Genomic DNA, 19,844 nt, shown 5'->3' on the forward strand with positions numbered 1-19,844 from the left:
AAAGCTTGTCATTATAATAAAAAGAAAAAAGTTAACAGAAATTTGCTATAAAAATTTTCAAAAGCATAATTTTTAAGAAATGAAACTATACACTTATAGAGTAGGACCACGTGAGAATCAAATAAATATTTGAAAACCTCTTGGTCTTTTTCTTCCAAATGTTTGTATAATTCAAATCAAAACCCTACTATAGGGACTTCCCTCATGGTGCAGTGGTTAAGAATCCGACTGCCAATGCAGGGGACATGGGTTCGAGCCCCGGTCCAGGAGGATCCCACATGCCGTGGAGCAACAAAGCCTGTGCACCACAACTACAGAGCCTGCGCTCTAGAGCCCGCGAGCCACAACTACTGAGCCCACACACCACAACTACAGAAGCCCGCGTGCCTAGAGCCCATGCTCTGCAACGAAAGAAGCCACCGCAGTGAGAAGCCCGGGCACCGCAACGAAGAGTAGCCCCTGCTCGCCGCAACTAGAGAAAGCCTACGTGCAGCAACGAAGACCCAACGCAGCCAAATAAATAAATAAATTTTTTTTAATTATAAAAAAACCCTATTATATTAGAAAAATCAGTTTATTCATCTTTCACTGACGTGAAACTTTTAAGAAAGAGATTTTCAATGTATTAACTTATGAAAGATTTTAAAGTCTTTGACCTCAGCCATTTTTAAGATAGGTTGAAAAAATAAAGTCTCACACCTTAGGTGCTTAAGATAACATAGGCGGTGCAAAACAAATATTAGTTAAATCAGACAACCACACAAATACTTCTCCATGCTAGAACTGCTTTACTGCAAGATGACATTAGCAGCTGGCCTTTCCTGAGGAAGAGTCAGTCAATCAATTCTAGCAAATAAACCCTTGCTGTTCACCCTGAGTACACCACCCACTGACAAATCAACACCTACAGTTCCACAGACCTGCCTTTGTGACCTTCAATTTGGGGCAAATACACAAAATCATAATCTGTTTTCTCTGCTCAAGGCAGGTAAGACTCTCAGAGAACTAACTATTCTGGGCAGTTGAGTTTTCCAAAGGGTTTGAGACTTAACCATTTGGAAAGAATATTTCACGCACTTTCCTTCTTGTTTTAAACAAGGTACACTGAATGTAAATCCGATTTTTCTTGATACGCAGTCATCAGTGAGAATGTTAATCCTTGCACAGTGTGCGTGGGAGACGATTCTCCACGGCGCGCTCACGCTTCTGCACGTCTTGCGAGCAGAGGCGCTGGCTGCTCTAGCTCTCAGATATCTTTCCAAGGATGTGTGTATAGCGAACAACCCAGGAAGACAGAGATATTCTCTCCCTCCAGAATAGAGGGCAGGTTGGTTTGTTGTCCACTGTAATAAAAATAACGTCTCTCTCTGGGCTAAGTTTGGGCAGGTTCGCTTGCAGTTTTTTTTTTTTTTTTTAAAGTGTTGCTACGTTATCTTTTCAATAGTACATTTATTTATTTATTTACTGACTGCACCATGTGGCATGCGGGATCTTAGTTCCCCGAGCAGGGATCGAACCCGTGCCCCCCTGCAATGGAAGCGCGGAGTCTTAACCACTGGGCCACCGGGGGAGTCTCTGCTTGCAGTTCTTTATAAAATATTTGGATTAGCTAAACTCAGGGTTCTACAGCTGTGGATTCACGGGGCAAGAGGAAATGACACAAACAGGGAGCTCATGCTATTGGCTGTGCTGTAATACAGTCCTTTGTCTCAGACCCAGGAGTTCCATGTCTTCTGCCAGCGACCAGTAAACTGTGACAGGCTGATTTGTCAGCTTCCGAGTAGGATAAAATCTCAAGACTCTTCACAGTTCTTGACAGTGTGTGACAAGGATGGGATGCTGGCAGAAACATGGCTTTCTGGAACAGAAAAGACAAAGGTCCCATGGGTTTAGGGCATATAAGAAGATTCCCTGGGATCCAGAAGCACATGCTCTTGTCCAAGTGGTGGGTGTGGGGTTGTAAGGGTTAATTAACCTTTAGAGGATGAGCAGCAAAAGGTAGGATTGAAACAAACTGCCCAACGGTCCTTTGGTCGCTGATCACTCTCCTTGGGGTGGGAGGGGAAGGGGTGCAACCACGGCAATGAGGCGCAAGCCCTGCGGCCCCAGATGAGAGGCAATGAGGCTGTAGCTGTTAAGTAGAGTCCCCAGAGCTGAAACAAATTATGTCATCAATGGAGATCTAGAGCTTTTGGGTAACTGAAAAATTCATTAAGTTGAGCCATGAATAGCCACCGGGTCATATGAAACTAAACATATGTGTGCCCTGCTAACTGGCACAGAGCTCCAGTAACCCTCTGTAACCCTGATCCCTCCCCTTGCCCCCTACCCTGACATCTGCTTTAAGGAGGAGCATTAGGGGTGGCCTGAGGTCTCTCCGTCCCCAAGAGAGACTGAAGGCCTTATGCACCCAAGCATACTGAGGAACATCAGGGAAAGGAGGGACTCAAATGTTTATGGCTCTGTGCATACAGGCACCCACGTCTGTCCTACCTGGCCCTGTGCAGGAGGAGGTACTCAGATTCAGCTAGTGGGATCTGGAGAGGATTCACAGCGGGGAAAGGAAACTAACATGAGGAAGTAGATGGGATGCTTCAGGCCAATTCAAAGTACTGTTGTTGTTTCTACATCTGATTGTACAAATGATGCATACATATCCTTATACTTCCCTGTCTACAGTGCCAAAGGAGATTCTCCCCCATCAGGAAGAGCTATAGGTAGAGAAATGCTACTGGGAGGAGCTCCCCTGCTGTTTGTCATCAGTGGGTGGGTTGGGACGTCATACAATTGCCCTACCCACTGATGTTCAAAGTTTTCAACATATAAAAAATGTCCTGTTGGTTGGCAAGTCAGAGACCTCAGTCTCAATGGTCCTGTGCTGTTATCACACCTCTACCAGCTAAATCCAGGGCTCTACTCAACAAGTAAAGTTTCTTGGGATTATGTGGGTGGATTCATAATGCCCAATCCCTTTGGCCATCACGGAACAACAGCTGTCTCCTCAGCCTCCTACCACCAAAAAAGAACGCCAGCACCTTGCTGGTCTCTTTGGGGACTGGAGACGGTGTGTGCCTGGGACGGCTCTGTGACGTGTCAGTGTGGCCAGGCTGAGCTAGAGTGCCCAGAATGCCCTTTCTGGCATGCTTCTGGTTACTCTGAGCCACAAGGGATATTTTCTCCTGAATGTCAGAGGAAGAAGCATATTTTGTATGTACTTTGTAGCATACACATTTTGTAGATGTAATTAAAGTCCATAATCAGCTGACCTTAAATTAATCAAAAGGGAGATTCTCCTGGGCGGGCCTGACTTAATCTGTTAGAAGCCCTTTAGGAGGACTTAGGCGTCCCTGAGCTCAGAGACTCCAAATCACAGCGGGTCTGCACTTGCTCTCCCTTCCTCTGGGTCCTCCCTCCTGAGCGCTGCTTGACACCATGAGCCTCAGCTGGTATCTGCTCCTCATGGGCCCTTCCTGACTACCGGCCTCTGAATGTCTAACCTACTTAGCCAGTCCCCAGCATGGAGTAAGCCAGTTCCTCGTGTGATATGTGTATGGTATGTATGTGTGTGTTCTGTATTTTGTCTTCTACTGGTTCTGCTGCTTCTCCAGTTGAACCCTGATTGATGAAGTCCTCACTTGGACACTCTACTTGGTCTTTTAACCTACAAGGCAGCATCCTGAGTGGCGCCCAAACCAATCAGCTGCATTGAAAGTGGTCTAGCAAGCTGCGGTACATCTCTACCTGTGGGCCCTACAACCCGACGACCCCTTTGAGGTACCAGTCACTGTGGCTGATGATTTTGCAAGCTGGAGCCTCTAGCAAAGGGAAGTCAGCCTCCACCCAGAGACCCCTTTTGGTCTTGGGCTCCTCACCTCCCTGACACAGCTTGCGATTCTTCAGCCTAACATTCCCATTCGGGAGTGAGTCAACTCCAGCTCAATGACTAATAAGATGGGAAGAACCAAACAGGTTCCCTTATCAAATGGAAATGATATGTTTAACAACTTAGCAAGTTGAGCCCTGTGTGCATATCAGTTTGATTTGAAAAAGTGGCAGCTTTCCCTTTGGGCAAAACTTTCTTCTTCACTCTACCACCTGAAGCAAAGTTACTGACTCAACAGGACCCTCTGTTCACAGCAAGGTTCCCCTAAATGCCTGGGCCTAGTTCACAGATGGTTTGGCTAAGCTGAAACCCAGCAGTGTCCACTGGCCTACTGTGACTGTTCAGCCGAGCTCCAGCTGTGAAAAACCAAAACCAGACATGTTCACTCTGCTCAGTGGCAGAACTGAAGGCTGTTCCCATAGCTCTGGCTAATATTCCCATAGATGAATCTTATGTTTTACTTACTCTTGAGCTGTTGCCAAAGGCCCAGCTATTTGATCTACCTCTTAGAAAACCACAGAGGGGCAGATTAAAGACACTTCTCTTAAGGGCTGTGAATCGTGGAAACAATCCTCAGAGGAGTAGAGGAAAATTTCTTTCTTCCCAACACAGTAGACCTCCCAAACCTCCCTAACATCACAGCTACTTGGTACTGTTAAGCACTGAAACCGCCGTCTGAAAAATCAACTAAAAAAGAATTCTCACTCTACCTCCCTCATCTCCTCCTGGAACACACACCTTAGAATGGCAGCTTGTTCACTGAACACAGCTACCCCCAGAAAGGGATCGTCCTCTCTCTGCTGTTTCCTGGGAGATGATCAGGACAAAGAGGAAGAGGGGGCAGGGGCAGCTATAGAGACCAGTGTGAAATCCTGGGATTCCACCCAGACCGTTCCTGTGCATAATGCTTCTTTCTTTCCCCTTCAGGTACCCCCAGCCAGCCTGACTGGTACATCTTCCATGTGGCAAGGTGGCCAAAAGGGGGCTTAGGGGATTTGAACATAACTCTGGTTCAGCTTCCTGGATTCTCTTGTTGGACTGACAATGATCTAGATCACATCGGTGGAGTACACTTCAGGCCACAGTGGGGGACCTAATGGGTCTCCGTAAGTTTTATAAAAACTCCCTTCAGGGAATAGGAGTTGATTAGAAAAAAGGTGAAGTTATAGCTTCTGGAATGGGACACACACATTTCTGTGGAGGTGGAGGGAGGGAAATAACCTCACCACCTAGGGAGAGAACAACTTGTGCCCCAGGAGATAGGGGTGGGAAGGATCATTCGTTAACTATCTTTTATCTTTCAGAATTGCCCCGGAGCAGTTCTCATGAAGCAGAACACCCTGACAAGGTTCCCCCAAACTGGTATAAGCACCTTAAATTTAACTGATTCCTGAACTTGCCACCCCTGACAGATGGCTCTGACCACAACGATAACCATCACCAACAAGTGTACCAGAACATCTGTCCCAGCTCCTGTACCTCTCATACAAAACACCTATCAACACTTCCAGATGTCTTCTCCACCCCATTCCCACAGCCACTGCTCAGCATGCCATGTTACAGACAAATGACACTCAGCTGGCAGCCTAGTCAAACAAGACAGACTGCCTGCCTGCCCTCAGGCAGTCCCCCCAAAAGCAAGGTTTAAATGCAATAATGTGAACCCAAGTGAAAACCCCAATGCCTTCTATCAGGCTAAAGGTCACACTGGAGGCCCTGACAACCTGTGTGCTCTGAACCATGTGGGTCCCAACTGTAAATTGTAAAGAAATTTCTTTCCAAGGTCACACCAGCACCTCCAGGCCTGTGATTTTGTGTCTGTGTGTGTGTGTGGCGAGCGGAGGCTCCAGTATTAACTTGCCTCTCTCCCCACAATACTGTTATTTGCATCTTAGACCTGCAGGTGTTTCAGAAAACACCATGAGTAAGCTCTCACATGACCAACGACTAGATCAATGGTGGCAATCTCTCCAAAACAGCCCTTGGTTACTCAGGAAAGCTTCCGGAAGGGTTAAGTGCACCCTACGGGCAGTTTTCCCCACAATGAGTCATCCAATTAGAAAAGGTGGTATGAATTCTGTCCCCAGCTTTAGCTAAAGTGATAAGTAACACCACCTCGCCCTCACTGCCAGTGTCATTATGGATGGCAGACTCTAAACTTCTGCCTTTTGCCCAGGGTGGTCTGTGCCAAGGCTAGCACAAGCTGCTGCACCTGGATTGATGCCTCAGACCAAGTGGGAAGCTCAATATAGAAAGTTAGAGAAAGGTCCCTCGTTTTCTAAGGCCCATGGGTGGTTTCTGAGATTTGTTCAGGACCCTGGGGACATGGCTAAGGTCAATTCCGCAGGTTGGTCTAGTCCTGCTGCTTGGAGTCTTACTGAGAGTAGCCCTAATTAAATGCTGTCTGAGACGAATGGAATTGACTTAGTCCCAGCCCGTCAGTCAGATTAACCAGAGTGGCTGAGAAAGTGGCACACCCATAGGAAAATTCAGCAGAATATGGTGTAGAAATGAGGAGTGGCTCTTAGTGGAAGACAATTTTCCAGGAGTCTCTGAGTTTCTGCGTATCTTATAAGCAGAGGCACTAGTGGCCTTTGTTCTGGGCTATCTTTTCCCAGGATGTCTGTATAGCCTACAGCCCTGGAGGACAGTGTCTGCCCCCAGCACAGGGCCAGTGTGTTTGCTCTCCAGAATAACAGAGTTGCCTACACATGCCTGATCCAATTCCCCACCTCTCCCATTCTCCCTTCAATCCATTCTAAACGAGACTTTGCACTCACCCCTCAGCTAAAACAGCACGAGGTCAGATCCACTGAACACGTCTCTGTCCTTATCTTCGTAGCACTCTGATGTCAGTGAAGGAAGATCACACTCAACTTCTGAGAAGCTCTCAGCACGGCTGAAGAACTTGCTCACCCTTCTCTGCCTCTGCGACACCGCTTTCTCCAGCTGTCTCTTTCTGCACTGCTCCTTTGCTAGATCGCTTCCAGGCTCCTCTCCTCTTTAAGAACTTGAAATGTTAGTGCTCCTCTGACAACTCTCTCAAACACATTTCCAGCCCTCAGGTCAAAACTGGGTTGGCTACTTAACTTCTCTACTTAGATATCACCAGGCATTTAACATTTCACATACCCCAAACTGAACTTGGCAGTTTAAATCTGACACCTACCCCCAACCCTGATTTCCCCATCTCAGTCGATTATACAATCATCCACTGAGTTACTCAAGCCATCAGCAAAGGATTCCTCCTTTCCCTACTCTCTAGCTAACCCATCAGCAAATCTTCGCAGCTCTTTCCCCAAAACGTACCTTGAATTTCCCCATTTCTCTCCATCTCCCTTACTGCTACACTAGTCCAAGCCTCCACTGTCTTTGTCTCTGTTGGAAAAATAGAAAAGCTTCCCAATTGGTCTTCCCACCACCAGTGTGGTCCCCTCAATCCATGTGGCATATAGCAGCGGGAGTGATCTTCTAAATATGTAAATCTGAGTATGTCTCCCCTGCTTAAAATTCTTCAAAGGCTCCCCAGAACCCCTAAAGTAAAGAAGTGAACTCATCATCTTGGCCAGCAAGTCCCTGCATGATTTGGCCCCAGGCCCCATCTCCCCCTGGGCCACCACACAACAGTGACACTGGCCCCTCTTTCATTTCTTCCAATACATCGAGCTATTTCTGGTCTTTCCACAGGTAGCTCCCTAGCCTGAAACATTCTTGCTTTCCTGGATCCTCCCTATCCTTCTGTTCCCAAAGTAAATGTCACCTCATCAGAAGGACCTTTCCTGACTGACTCAGCCCCACTTATTCCTCCTTTGCTCTCAGTTTTCCCATCACTGTGAGACAGTAATGCATGAGGAAAAGGGCTGTGTTTTTAGTACCAACTCGCTTATTTCTGATTTTTAGATGAATGCTGTTGCGGGCTGTTTAGGGTGTCCCCCCTAAAAAAACATGTTGAAGTTCTAACTCCCACCCAGGACCTCAGAATGTGACCTTATTTGTAAATACAGTTGTTGAAGACGTAACTCGTTAAGGTGAGGTCATACTGGAGTAGGCTGGGCCTCATATCCAATATGAGCAGTGTCCTTATGAAAGAAGAGGGCCTTGTGAAGACAGACACACAGGAGAACACCATGCGAAGATGGTGGACTGAAGTGATGCATCTACAAGCCAAGGAATGCCTGGGGCTACGGGAAGCTAAGAGAGAGGCATGCAACAGATTCACCCTCACAGCCCTCAGAAGGAACCAACCCTGCTCATTGATTTTGGACTTCTAGCCTCCAGAACTGTGGGACAATAAATATCTGCTGTCTTAAGCCACCCTATTTGTGATACTTTGTTATAGCAACCCCAAGAGACTAATACAAATGCCAAATTGCAAAGACATATATAGAAGGGAAAGGTGTTCTTACAGAGGGAGGTGGTGGATAAAGGGGCATAAGTGACTGATTTAACATTATGTTCGCTTAAACTAAAACTTTCATTTTCAAAAGTAACCTAATTAAAACATGAACTAGAGTTACAGTGAAGCCTCACTACCACTGCCTTATTGTGATTTGTAGGAAAAATATATATTTGGTCTTCATCCACAGTTCCTGGCTCACAGCTCCCAAAACTCCTGGAATTTCCTGAACAATGGGATGATATTTGGTCTCTTGTCCTCAGTTCCTGAAAACACTTCAGGGAAGGTGACTTTCGGGATCCCACCCAAAGGTGGGGGCTAGTTGTCAGGAGAACCAACTTTCAGTCCTACCCCCTGCTGGAAGTTGAGTCAATCACCATTGGCCAGTGACTTAGTCAATCATGACTATGTAACAAAGCCTCCATAAAAAACCCAAAAGGACAGCTTGTTGGACCTTTTCAGAGAGCTTCCACATTGGGGAACCAGAACACTTCCACATGCCCCTATGCTCGGCCCCATCCACCACGAGGACAGAAGCCCCTTTGTTCAGGACCTTGACCTTCGTATCTCATCTGGCTGTTGATTTATATCCTTTTATAATAAATCAGTAATCTAGTGAGTAAACAGGTTTCCCGGAGTTCTGGGAGCCCTTCTAACAAACTAATTGAACCCCAAGAGGGAGTCGTGGGAACCTCTGATTTACAGCCAGTTGATCTGAAGTACAGGTTACAACCTGGACTTGCAACGGGCATCCTGAACTGGAGGGATCATCAGAACCTCCAATCTGTAGCTGGTCAAAAGCACAGGTAACAACTTGTGACTGGCCTCTGAAGTGGAGGGAGGTCTTGTGGGACTGAGCCCTTTGTCTATGGAATCTGATTCCATCTCTGGGCAGACAGTGTCAGAATTGAGTTGAACTTCTGTATACCTGCTAGCATCCAAGCATTGATTGTTGATGTGGGGAAGCCTCCACACACACACATTGGAATTGGGTCCAGGAACCCAACTCAACCAGGCAAAAAAAAAAAAAAACAAAACAATCATGTAACTATTATTACACCAATCCATATTAAATGGTACTGCAAACAGTTCCTGAAAAATTATAATGGAGTCAATGAAGAAAAGCCACAGACCCCTCAGTCTCAACTCTACGACCTAATAATGAGGATAGGAGCAAGTTATTTAATCTCTAATTTTGTTATGAATTTGCTTCAAGGTTTCTGCTTTGATAAACGGCATTAATGATGATAATAATAGCTACTCAGCATGTGTCAAACATTGTGCTAAATGCTTTAGAAGCATCATTAATAATCCTCCATTACCTATCAACAAAGCAGGTCCAATTGTCCCCATTTTACAGATGAGGAAACAAAGGATGTGTGAGTCAAGAATAATGCTGCTAATTCAGTAGCACAGCCAAGACCAGAACATAACGTCTTGTGACTTCCATCAAGAGCTACCTATTATATCACACAAATAATGTATTTGGCGGACTCTAATAGAGAACAACCAGTTTCACTGGAGCAACATTCCCAGTACTTTCACACTTAATCAGAAAGTACTGTTAAGATAAATTCAAAACTTACTTTTTGTGTCACTCATCCCAGGAAGGATGCTTTTTAAAATAAACTTGTTTCTAAGGTAATATTTTAAAATGTACATTATACAAGCACTAGCTAAAGTTGAATTTGGCCTTACTGAAACTCACTTTTAATGGCAAAGCAATCAGCATCTGACCAGATGGCTTTTTCTGTTTTTCATTTAAGTATAGTCGCTATACAATATTATATAAGTTACAGGTATACAACATTTTTTAAAGGTTATACTCCATTTATAGTTATTATAAAATATTGGCTATATTCCCCTACCACTTGGCTTCTTCAGAAGAAAAATATCCTGCTATTGAATTTGGTAAGTTTTAAGCTTCACCACATGTAACAGCTTTCACATAGCCAAAACAGAACTAATGCTCTCCTGAAAAGAATGGAGAACGATGAGTCTTTATTCAACTTTAATAGCCATAACTTAGGTTACAAATTCAGAATCTAGGGTAATTCACAGGGAAAATAATACTGATGAATTTTAAACGGTACTGTTCTATACATCTGCTTCTGGGAAGATGGAGTAGATGTACTTTTTCCTATGCTTCCAGCTAAAGTACAACTAAAAATCCTGGACACTATCTATAGAACAAACATAAGAGGATCAAAAAAGTGGAGGGAGGGCGGCAGACTGGCCAGGGACCTATAGACCTGAGGAACAACATGGTGGAGAGGTCCCTGGGTTTTCATATCTCTCAGACACGGAGCTGAAGAAGTCAGCAACCCAGAAACATGAACAGGTGCAGGGAAAAAAAAAAAAAAAAGCTTGAACAAAGCCTGCTCTCTCTAGCCAAAGGACCAGGAAAGGGACAGCCTAGCCAAGACAGAAAACTTTTAGACAAACGAGCCCTCGAATCCAGCCAGAAATCGCATAAAAAACTGCAGCCCCACCGCCACGAGCAAAGGCAGAGCTAGAGCCTAGACTCCTACCCTTCCCAGGCTTTAATGAGGAGCCCCAGCCCCTGCCAGGGTCACATCAGAGAAGGCTGAGTAGGGAGCTGGACAATAATGAGCTTGACTCCCCTGCCTCCCAGAGTCAGTGGAGACCACCTGCAGAGCTCAGACTTCCACCTCCACCGTAATAAAAGGGCCCTCCCCTTCCACACTGGGGCGCTGTGGAGAGTTTAGCTACTCCATGGTGTTGCTGCCTCGGCATCCATTTTGCTGGCTGTGTGGCCCATAGGGACCTCAAACTGAAACTTGCCCCCTCATGCAAGCATGTGCCCTAGATAGCAGCCCTCAGAGTCACAAGCAAATACAAGCTCCTCATATGACTTCCCCAACAGCCCCTGTGATCACCAGTTTCCCCTGCCTCCCAGGGCCTGCCCCTTACACACCCCCCTTAGATAAAACCCCCATGGAGCTTACTAGAACCCTGCACTTCCCATCTGAATTGACCCATCTGGCCTTAGCCTGGGAACCCCAAAGCATTCCACCCATAGACCCTAATAAAGTCATGTGCTCCAGGCCCTATTGCTCGCTCTCTCTCTCTGCACCCAGTCTTCACCTCACCATGTGGCCCCTCGAGGAGTGCCATGTACTCCCTCCAGGACCTGTGAGTAATAAACTTCTCTATTTCAATTTCTCTATGGTCCTCTGCTGGCCACAGCTCACCATCCAGCAATCTGTGCTCCACTTAACAAATGTTAATTTAACAAAGCAGGTAGTGTCAGAGGGGGGCCCGGTGGAAGGTCAGGAAGCTCTCACCTCAAGAACCTAGAAAAAGAAAAGCAAAACAACCCAAAGTAGGCAGAAGGAAAGAAGTAATAAAGAACAGAAATCAATAAAGTTGAAAACAGAAAAACAGTAAGAGAAAGTCAATGAAAAAAGAGCTAGTTCTTTAGAAAGATCAAAAAAACTGACAAATCTTGTGCAAGACTGGCAAAAAAAGAGAAAAGATGTAAATGACCAATATCAGAAACGAAACAAAGAATATCATCAAAGACTCTGCACACACCATGAGGGTAATAAGGGAATACTATGAATGAATCTACATATGTGCATTTCACAACTTAGATAAAATGGATCAATTTCTTGAAAAACACAAACTACCACCGCTAATCCAATACAAAATAGATCATCTGAATGGGAACTATTAAGGAAACTGAATTCATAATTTTGAAACTCCTTCAACAGAAATCACCAGGCCCAGAAGGTTTCACTGGAGAATTCTACAAAACACTTAAAGAATTAACATCAATTCTACACAATCACTTCTAGAAAACAGAAGAGGAGGGAACATTTCCTAATTCATTTTATGAAGCTAATAGTTCCAGGATAACACACCAAAGACATTATAAAAAAGGAAACCACAGACCAATATCCCTTATGAACACAGACATAAACATCCTTAAAATATAAGCAAACAGAATTCAACAATATACACAAAGAATTATACACCATGACCAAGTGGGATTTCTTCCGGGGAAGCAAGTCTAGTTCAATATTCGAAAAGCAAGCAATGTAATCTACCACATTAACAAGCTAAAGAAAAAAAAATCACAAAATCATATCAATTGATGCAGAAAAAGTATCTGACAAATTTCAACATCCATGCATAATGAGAATTCTCAGAAAGAGAGGGGAACTTCCTCAGCTTGATAAAGGGCACCTACAAAATAACCTACAGGCAACATTACACTTAATGGTAAAAGACTAAATGCCCTCCCCCGAAGATCAGGAACAAGGCAAGGATATCCACTCTCATCACTCCTATTCAACGTAGTGCTGGAAGTTCTAGTCAGTGCAATAATGCAAGAAAAGGAAATAAAAGGCACATACATCAGAAATTAAACTGTCCCTATCTGCAAATGAATCTACATAGAAAATGCCAAGGAATAGGAATCTAACAAACAAAAAACAAACAACAAAAACCACTTCTAGAATAAGTGAATTCAGCAAAGTCACAGGATACAAGATAAACAATTGTACAAATACAAAAAACCAATCGTATTTCTATATACTAGTAATGAACACAAGGACACAATTAAAAGTATAATACCATTTGCAATCACTCAAAAGCAATTAAATGTTCAGGTATAGATCTACCAAAACATGCACATGACTTACACTGAAAACTACAAACTGCTGATGAAAGAAATCAAAGATCAAAATAAATGGAGAAACATGCTGTGTTCATAGACTGGAAGACTTGACATGGTAAAAATATCAATTCTCCCCAAATTGATATGCAAGTTTAACACAATTTCTATTCAAAATCACAGCAAGATTTTTTTTTGTAGACACAGACAAGATTATTCTAAAATTCATATGGAATGGGAAAATAACTAGAATAGCTAAAACAATTTTGAAAAAGAATAAAGTAGGAAGAATCGGTTTACCCAATTTCAAGACTTATTATACAGCTACAATAATCAGGACTGTGTGGTACTGGTGGAGGAATAGATACATAGATCAACAGAAGACAGAACCCAGAAAAGACTTCATAAATATGCCCAATAGATTACTGACAAAGGTGGAAAACCAGTTCAATAGAGGAAAGATATCTTTTCAACAAATGGTGCTGGAGCAATTAGACATCCAAGGGGGCAGGGGATGGGGGGAGAACCTCAACCTAACTCTTACACCTTATACAAAAATTAACTCAAACCTCATTATGTTAACTTCAAAATGCAAAACTATAAAACTTTTACAAAAAATAGGAGAAAATCTTCAGGATCTAGGGCTAGGCAAAGATTTATTAGACTTGACACCAAAAGTGTAATCCACAAAAAAAAAATTGGAAAAACTGGATTTCAACTTATGCTCTGTGAAAGACTCTGTTAAGAGGATGAAAAAACAAAATAAAAACTGGAAGAAAACATTTGCAAAACACATATCCAACAAAGGAATAGTATCTGGACTATATTAAGAACTCCAAAAATTCAACATTAAAAAAAATCCAATTTAAACACATGCAAAAGACACAGAGAAATTTCACAGAAGAGATATACAGATTGCACAAATAAACACATGAAAAGATGTTCAACATCTTTAGTCATTAGGGAATGCAAATCTAAACCATAATGAGATACCACTACACACCTATCAGAATGCCTAAAATAAAAAACAGTGCTAACACCAAATGCTGGCAAGGATATGGAGAAACTGGATCTCTCACTCACTGCTGGTAGGAATGTATAATAAAAGGGTGTAGCCACAACGGCAGTTTCTTACAACACCAAACATGGAATGGCCATATGGCCCAGATTTGCACTCCTGGGCATTTATCCCAGAAAAATGAAAACATGTTCACAGAAAACCCTGTACATGAGTACAGATTCTGTACGAGCAGCAGCTTTGTCCTTCAACAGGTGAATGGTTAAACAAACTGGTTCATCCATATGACGGAATACACTCAGCAATAAGAAAGAACTACTGGTACACGCAACAATCTGGATGAATCACCAGAGAATTGTGCTGAGTAAAAAAGCCAATCCCAAAAGATTACAAACTACATGCTTTCACTTATAGAGCATTCTTGAAATGACAAATTATAGCAATAGAGAGAACAAATTCCTGGCTGCCAGGAGCAGGGGAGGGGTAGGGGCAGGAGGGAAGCAGCTGTGGCTATCACAGGGCAACATAAGGATGATGACGGAAATGTTCTGTATCCTGAACATATCAATGTCAATGTACTGTTCGTGGCATGTACTATAGTTGTACAAGCCGTTACCACTGGGATAAAATGGGTAAAGGGTACAAAGGATCTCTGTGTTATTTAACAATAAGAGCACATAGGGACTTCCCTGGCGGTCCAGTGTTTAAGACTCTGCGCTTCCACTGAAGAGGTCGGGGAACTAAGATCCCTCATGCTGGGGAAGCTGGGGAGCACATAAATCTACAATTATCTCAAGATAAAAATAAGGGTTTTTTTTTTATGGCATTATCTCAAAACAAAGTTTTTTAAAACGGCATTATCTCCAAAAGAATTATCAGCCAAATCATTTGTCATCAGATTTTAATATTTCTAATTTTTTTTGTTGACAGGCAAGAGAAGAGCTCACTAGAAAAATCATCTCTAACAACCGAGTTCCAAAGCATTTACCAAGTGCTTGTCATGTGCAACTAGGAGCTAGGTTAACAGGCAAAGATGAGGAAGACGATGTAGATTTAGAAGAGAGTTTATACTTCTAATGAAGCTGAACAAGAACTACAGTACTGAGCGCAAGATAACTTCATAAAACACTTCATTATTCCTGCCCATAGTCATAAGTATTTCTAAACAGAATACTTGACCACTGCATGACCAACTTACATAAAAGTAACTCTAAAGAAAGTCTTCCCTTCCTTCCTTCCTTACTCCCGGCCAGTGTAGGACACTTTCCGCCAGGAACCCTGACCCCCATCCAAGCCCTGGTCTCCATGTCTCAACTAAGCCCAAACCAACCCCGACCCCGAGCCATGTTGGCTGGGCAAAATCAGGACAGGGGAAAGGTGAGAATCACACACGCTTACGTCTCACACACACACCCATTCTCCTCTCACCCACCTTGCTGCAACTTCTCTGAATACAAACACCCAAAGGAAGAAAAGAATGGCAAAGGGGAAGGGCTGGTTGAGACCTCCAGCTGCCAGGCCTCCTCTCACCAGTTATATCATCAGAAAAGGAAAAGAGACATAAGAGGGGAAAAGGAAAAAAAAAAAAAAAGAAGAAGAAAGAAAAGCTATGGTACATTTTTACGCCACCCCCTCAGCTGTCACCTCCCCACCCTTCACAAAACAAAGGCGCCCAACTCTGCCCAGCTCTCTCCACTCCTGTCCCAGAAGCATTTCGCAAGTGCCTCTGAACCCAAGTCCCCCTAAAACCGAGTTCCCTTACCAAGTTTATGATTAATCTCTTTATCCAAAATTTTATTCCCTTTCTTGTCCCCTCAGACCCCAATCCTGTGCTAACTGAGCACTAATCAACCAGAGTCAGATGACTACAATTGCTGTTGTCGATAACATCTTTAATGTACTAAAATTGCTATTTATAGACATCATCATTAACATACAAACTCAGGTTGTTTCTCCAGGGCAAGATGAGCTAACAGATCCCCAAGCCATGGACCACACGGCCAGAGAATGGTAAACCAGAGACATCTTGACTCCCAAAACCAGAAACTACAATTAAGAAATGTCACAAAACAATGATTAATCCCAGCCTCTTTGTTCTTCCCCTTTTAAAAAGAAACCCTAACTCAAAGACCAAGTTGGAGTGGCTAGGAGGCTTCTCCCACTCCCTTGCTTGGTGCCCTGCTGTACAGTAAACGCTGTACATTCCTTCACCACAAGCCCGCGTTAGTAGACTGGCTTTGCTGCCCATCGGGCGAGCAGACCCCAGTTGGGTTCAATAACACCTCCTTCCCTTTAAAACACACTGTTCTCCTCCCAGCTTTGGTGGAGCCATGCCTCAGGAGTCACATTCCAAGAAACTGGAAAACAAATACCAAATGAATATAATCCATCATTTGTGAATACTCTAACCCTTGTCTTCTAGTGAAGCTTTACTGTAAAGCTCTTTATTGATTTTCACGTTTTAATGGTTAGGTTACTCTTAGAAATTAGAGGTTTAGTTTATACCAAGAAATATTAAACTATTATTCACACCTACTGGGCAAGAACTGCTTTCACCTGTTAATGTAACTTGCCCGACTGGCTTTCCACTGAGACCCAGCAAGTGAAGCCCGTGAGTAGTCAAAACTGGCAACCCAAGGATGTGAGGGCAAGCTGCAATAATGATAATGGCCTCTCCACTAACTAGGACGGTCCATCAGGCGAAGGAGCTGGCTTATCAGGTTCCCTTCTTTCCTTAACATATCAGGTGTTCTGTTTCCAAGGCTGGGGGTGTGACAAAGAGATTACACGGTCCTTGCACAAGAGTTCCTCTACTTTAACCCACAGTTTCACATTCAGTTCTAATAAACTTAGTTTCTAAGTTCATGGCTAATCAGAAGGAATATGTTTCATAGAGGAAAAAGCACTCTGTTCATTCACCCACCACTTAAGTGCCTAACAAGTGCCAGGCACTTGGAGACGGAGCACTGATTGATACACAGTGATCCCTAGCCCCCCTGGCTTATGTAGGGAAGGGGGCTCAGACAGTAGAAGAGTAAACTAAAATAAAAATAAATGTAAATAAAATAATTACAAAAAATAATTAAATAGGGGCTTCCCTGGTGGCACAGTGGTTAAGAATCTGCCTGCCAATGCGGGGGACACGGGTTCGAGCCCTGGTCTGGGAAGATCCCACGTGCCGCGGAGCAACTAGGCTCGTGAGCCACAAGTACTGAGCCTGCGCGTCTGGAGCCTGTGCTCCGCGACAAGAGAGGCCGCGACAGTGAGAGGCCCGCGCACCGCGATGAAGGGTGGCCCCCACTTGCCGCAACTAGAGAAAGCCCTAGCACAGAAACGAAGACCCAACACAGCCAAAAATAAATAGATAAATAAATAAATTTATTTTTTTTTAAAAATTAAATAATTACAAACTGTGATTGTTGCTAAAAGGATATAAACAGAGCCAACGAACTTGTCTTTTCACAGGATATGAAGAGCAATTTCCTTTCCAGTATTGTCAAAATGTAGAATAAAAAAATTCATACAATTTATTAACCCCAAATATACTCTAAAATTTACTTTTAAAAATTAAATCCCAGCTGCTGACTTGTTACCCTCTCTTTATGTTAAAAGCTGAATGGCATTTCAATTCCCTAGACTAGAGGTGGTAATGCAGGGCATAAGGCAGCATTTCCATAGGTGGAGGTTACAAAAAATAGGTCACTGACAAGTGAGGGAAGGAAGCAGTAAGACAAAAAGCATGCCTTCAGCTATTTCAAAACTTGGCCTAGGGTGGGCCCTCTAACAAGGAATAACACTCTTTCTTCTCCTCCTTGTCAAGATCACATAGCACGCTGCTCCCTGGGATCCACAATCCCTACTAGTTCCATACTTTAGTTGCTTTAAGCAACTTTTGTATACAAACCTGGGCACAAAACCACCACATGCAAGGTTGGTTTTTTAAGGAAAGTGGAGTATATTCCAAAAAAAAGGAACCAACAAATCAGCCCCACTTAAACTGGAGACTGCCAAGTTAATTTAAAACACTAGCCGTGCTCTCTGCAATGTTTAACTCCATTCAAAACTCAATCACACCAGCCAACCTTGGAGGAATATAAACAAAATTACATTATCAGAGGTACCTAATCTTTTCAAATGTGCCAAACGCAATAACCTCGTGTTAAAACCTACTGACTGGAAGATATATTTGACTGCAAATCTGACCCACCCAGGGAATCATCGGAATTTCCATCAAGAAGGCTGTAAGCACCAGATGATGGAGCAAAAGTGAATCCAAGCTTCATCTGAGCCTAGGAGTGAAAAGACAGCTCTGAACTGTCATTTTGGAAGACACTCACATCTCTTACAATTCAAATATAATTTCCCCAAAGTTAATTCCAAAATTTTTGTTAGTTTGTTTGGCTTTGCTTTCTCAAACAAAATTATTCATAGACTGAAGACTCTAGATGTGTTCCCTGCTATTGCATCTCCACTTCTTCCCTTTTCACAAAGCCTGACCTCTACTAAGTTAGGAAGTTACATCTGAAAGCTTCTACCTGGACTTTCTTTAGTCTAAACACCTACAGCTATAAATTAACGGGGCGGGGGGGAGGGGAGTTGGGGGCGTGGATCTGTACTCCACTCATCTCGTTACAAATCAGGAACTGGAGAGGAATGCTCTCTCTTTTTTAAAAGATCTCCAGAGAATTATTTTCCATCAATTCCCTCCTTGCACCCAGCTCCTTTGTAACCGCTGCCACAAAATTCTCCCTTTGGGTTTCTTAGGCATCACCCTCAAACTCTCCCATCCACCTGTGCTGCTCCGTTCTCCCATGGAGAACATCGGCCTCTGTAACAACCTCGCAAAGCTGCCCCCCTCAGTCTCCTCATCCTCTGCTCAGAAGCCTCTAACTTGCCATTTCACTCAGAATAAAAGTCAAAGTTCTGCATCATGTAGCCAGCCTGCCACCTCCTTAACTCTCCAGCCTCATCTCCTATCCTTCCCTCACTCCCTGCTCACACATTTACACTAATTTTCTGCCTGAAAGGCTCCCTCCTCTCCTTGAGGGGCTTTCTCAAATGTTACCTTCCCTTAACCCTCCACCCGCCCCCCCCCCCCCATGTAAAACTGCAAACTTCCAACTCCCTGTCCCCCTAGCAAACTCTCTATTTAACTGATTTTATTCACTACTATCCCCAGTGTAAGTTCCAGGAATGCAGGGATTTATCTGTTTTATTCACTGCTGTATTCCCAAGGTCTAGAACGGCGCAAGATACCCGACCATTCAGTACGCATTCATGAATGAAGGAGTCATTTACTTAACAGATGTCTGCTGAGCACCTAGTCCGGGCCAAGTTTGTTAAGTCCAGACAAATAAGACACTGTCCCTGACTTTAACGCACCAGATGGATTACTGCACACAAACAAAACAGGACTGCAAACTACGGCCACCAGCAAGCCACAGAACGTGCCAAAAATTCAAAGGAAGAGGTCTCGGCTTCGCCCTTCGGGAACACAGTCCAGCTTCCCACCCTCGCGAGATTCTCCAGGGACCATCCCCAGAGGGCCTCTTCTGGTCCCCTGAGAGGGGTCCCGCCCTCCCCAAGCCCGAGAGGTTACTTGTCCAACGGTGCAACTTCCGGCCTTTCACGCCGGACACAAGATTTAATTAAACAAATTTTAAAACCTCCGCCCTTCAGCTCCCGCCCCCTCTCCTCTGCCTCGCCGGTCACTCCCTTCAGTGGCCCGCGACCGAACCCTCACCCCGGCCTAACAACCATCACAACGGAGAGCGCCCTACTTCCGCGGTCCCTACCTGCTCCCGGCGTCCCCTGCGGCTCCTCCCTGGTGCGCATGCACGAGCAAACCCTCCAGCGTTCCGAAGAGGCAGGCCGTGCTCCGAGGCTGGGCACGCCCCCAGCGTAC

At 44.1% G+C, this 19,844-nt stretch overlaps 1 protein-coding gene across 2 annotated transcripts in view; it reads right to left on the bottom strand.

Annotated features, from left to right (window-relative positions):
* The window catches only part of C5H2orf76 (chromosome 5 C2orf76 homolog), an 84,341-nt gene extending 64,512 nt beyond the window's left edge, over nucleotides 1-19,829 (bottom strand). The window contains exon 1 of one of the 2 annotated variants that reach the window (XM_068545270.1): nucleotides 19,735-19,829. Coding sequence is in view for 1 of the 2 variants with exons in the window: in XM_068545271.1 (XP_068401372.1) it covers nucleotides 19,735-19,774 (40 nt within the window). In the remaining variant the exon portion in view is untranslated. The remainder of the gene's footprint in view (nucleotides 1-19,734) is intronic. The other variant, XM_068545271.1, reaches the window with a different exon arrangement.
* Nucleotides 19,830-19,844: the final 15 nt, after the last annotated feature.

The sequence above is a fragment of the Eschrichtius robustus genome, chromosome 5 (genome assembly GCF_028021215.1).
Source record: "Eschrichtius robustus isolate mEscRob2 chromosome 5, mEscRob2.pri, whole genome shotgun sequence".
NCBI classification, from domain to species: Eukaryota; Metazoa; Chordata; class Mammalia; order Artiodactyla; family Eschrichtiidae; genus Eschrichtius; species Eschrichtius robustus.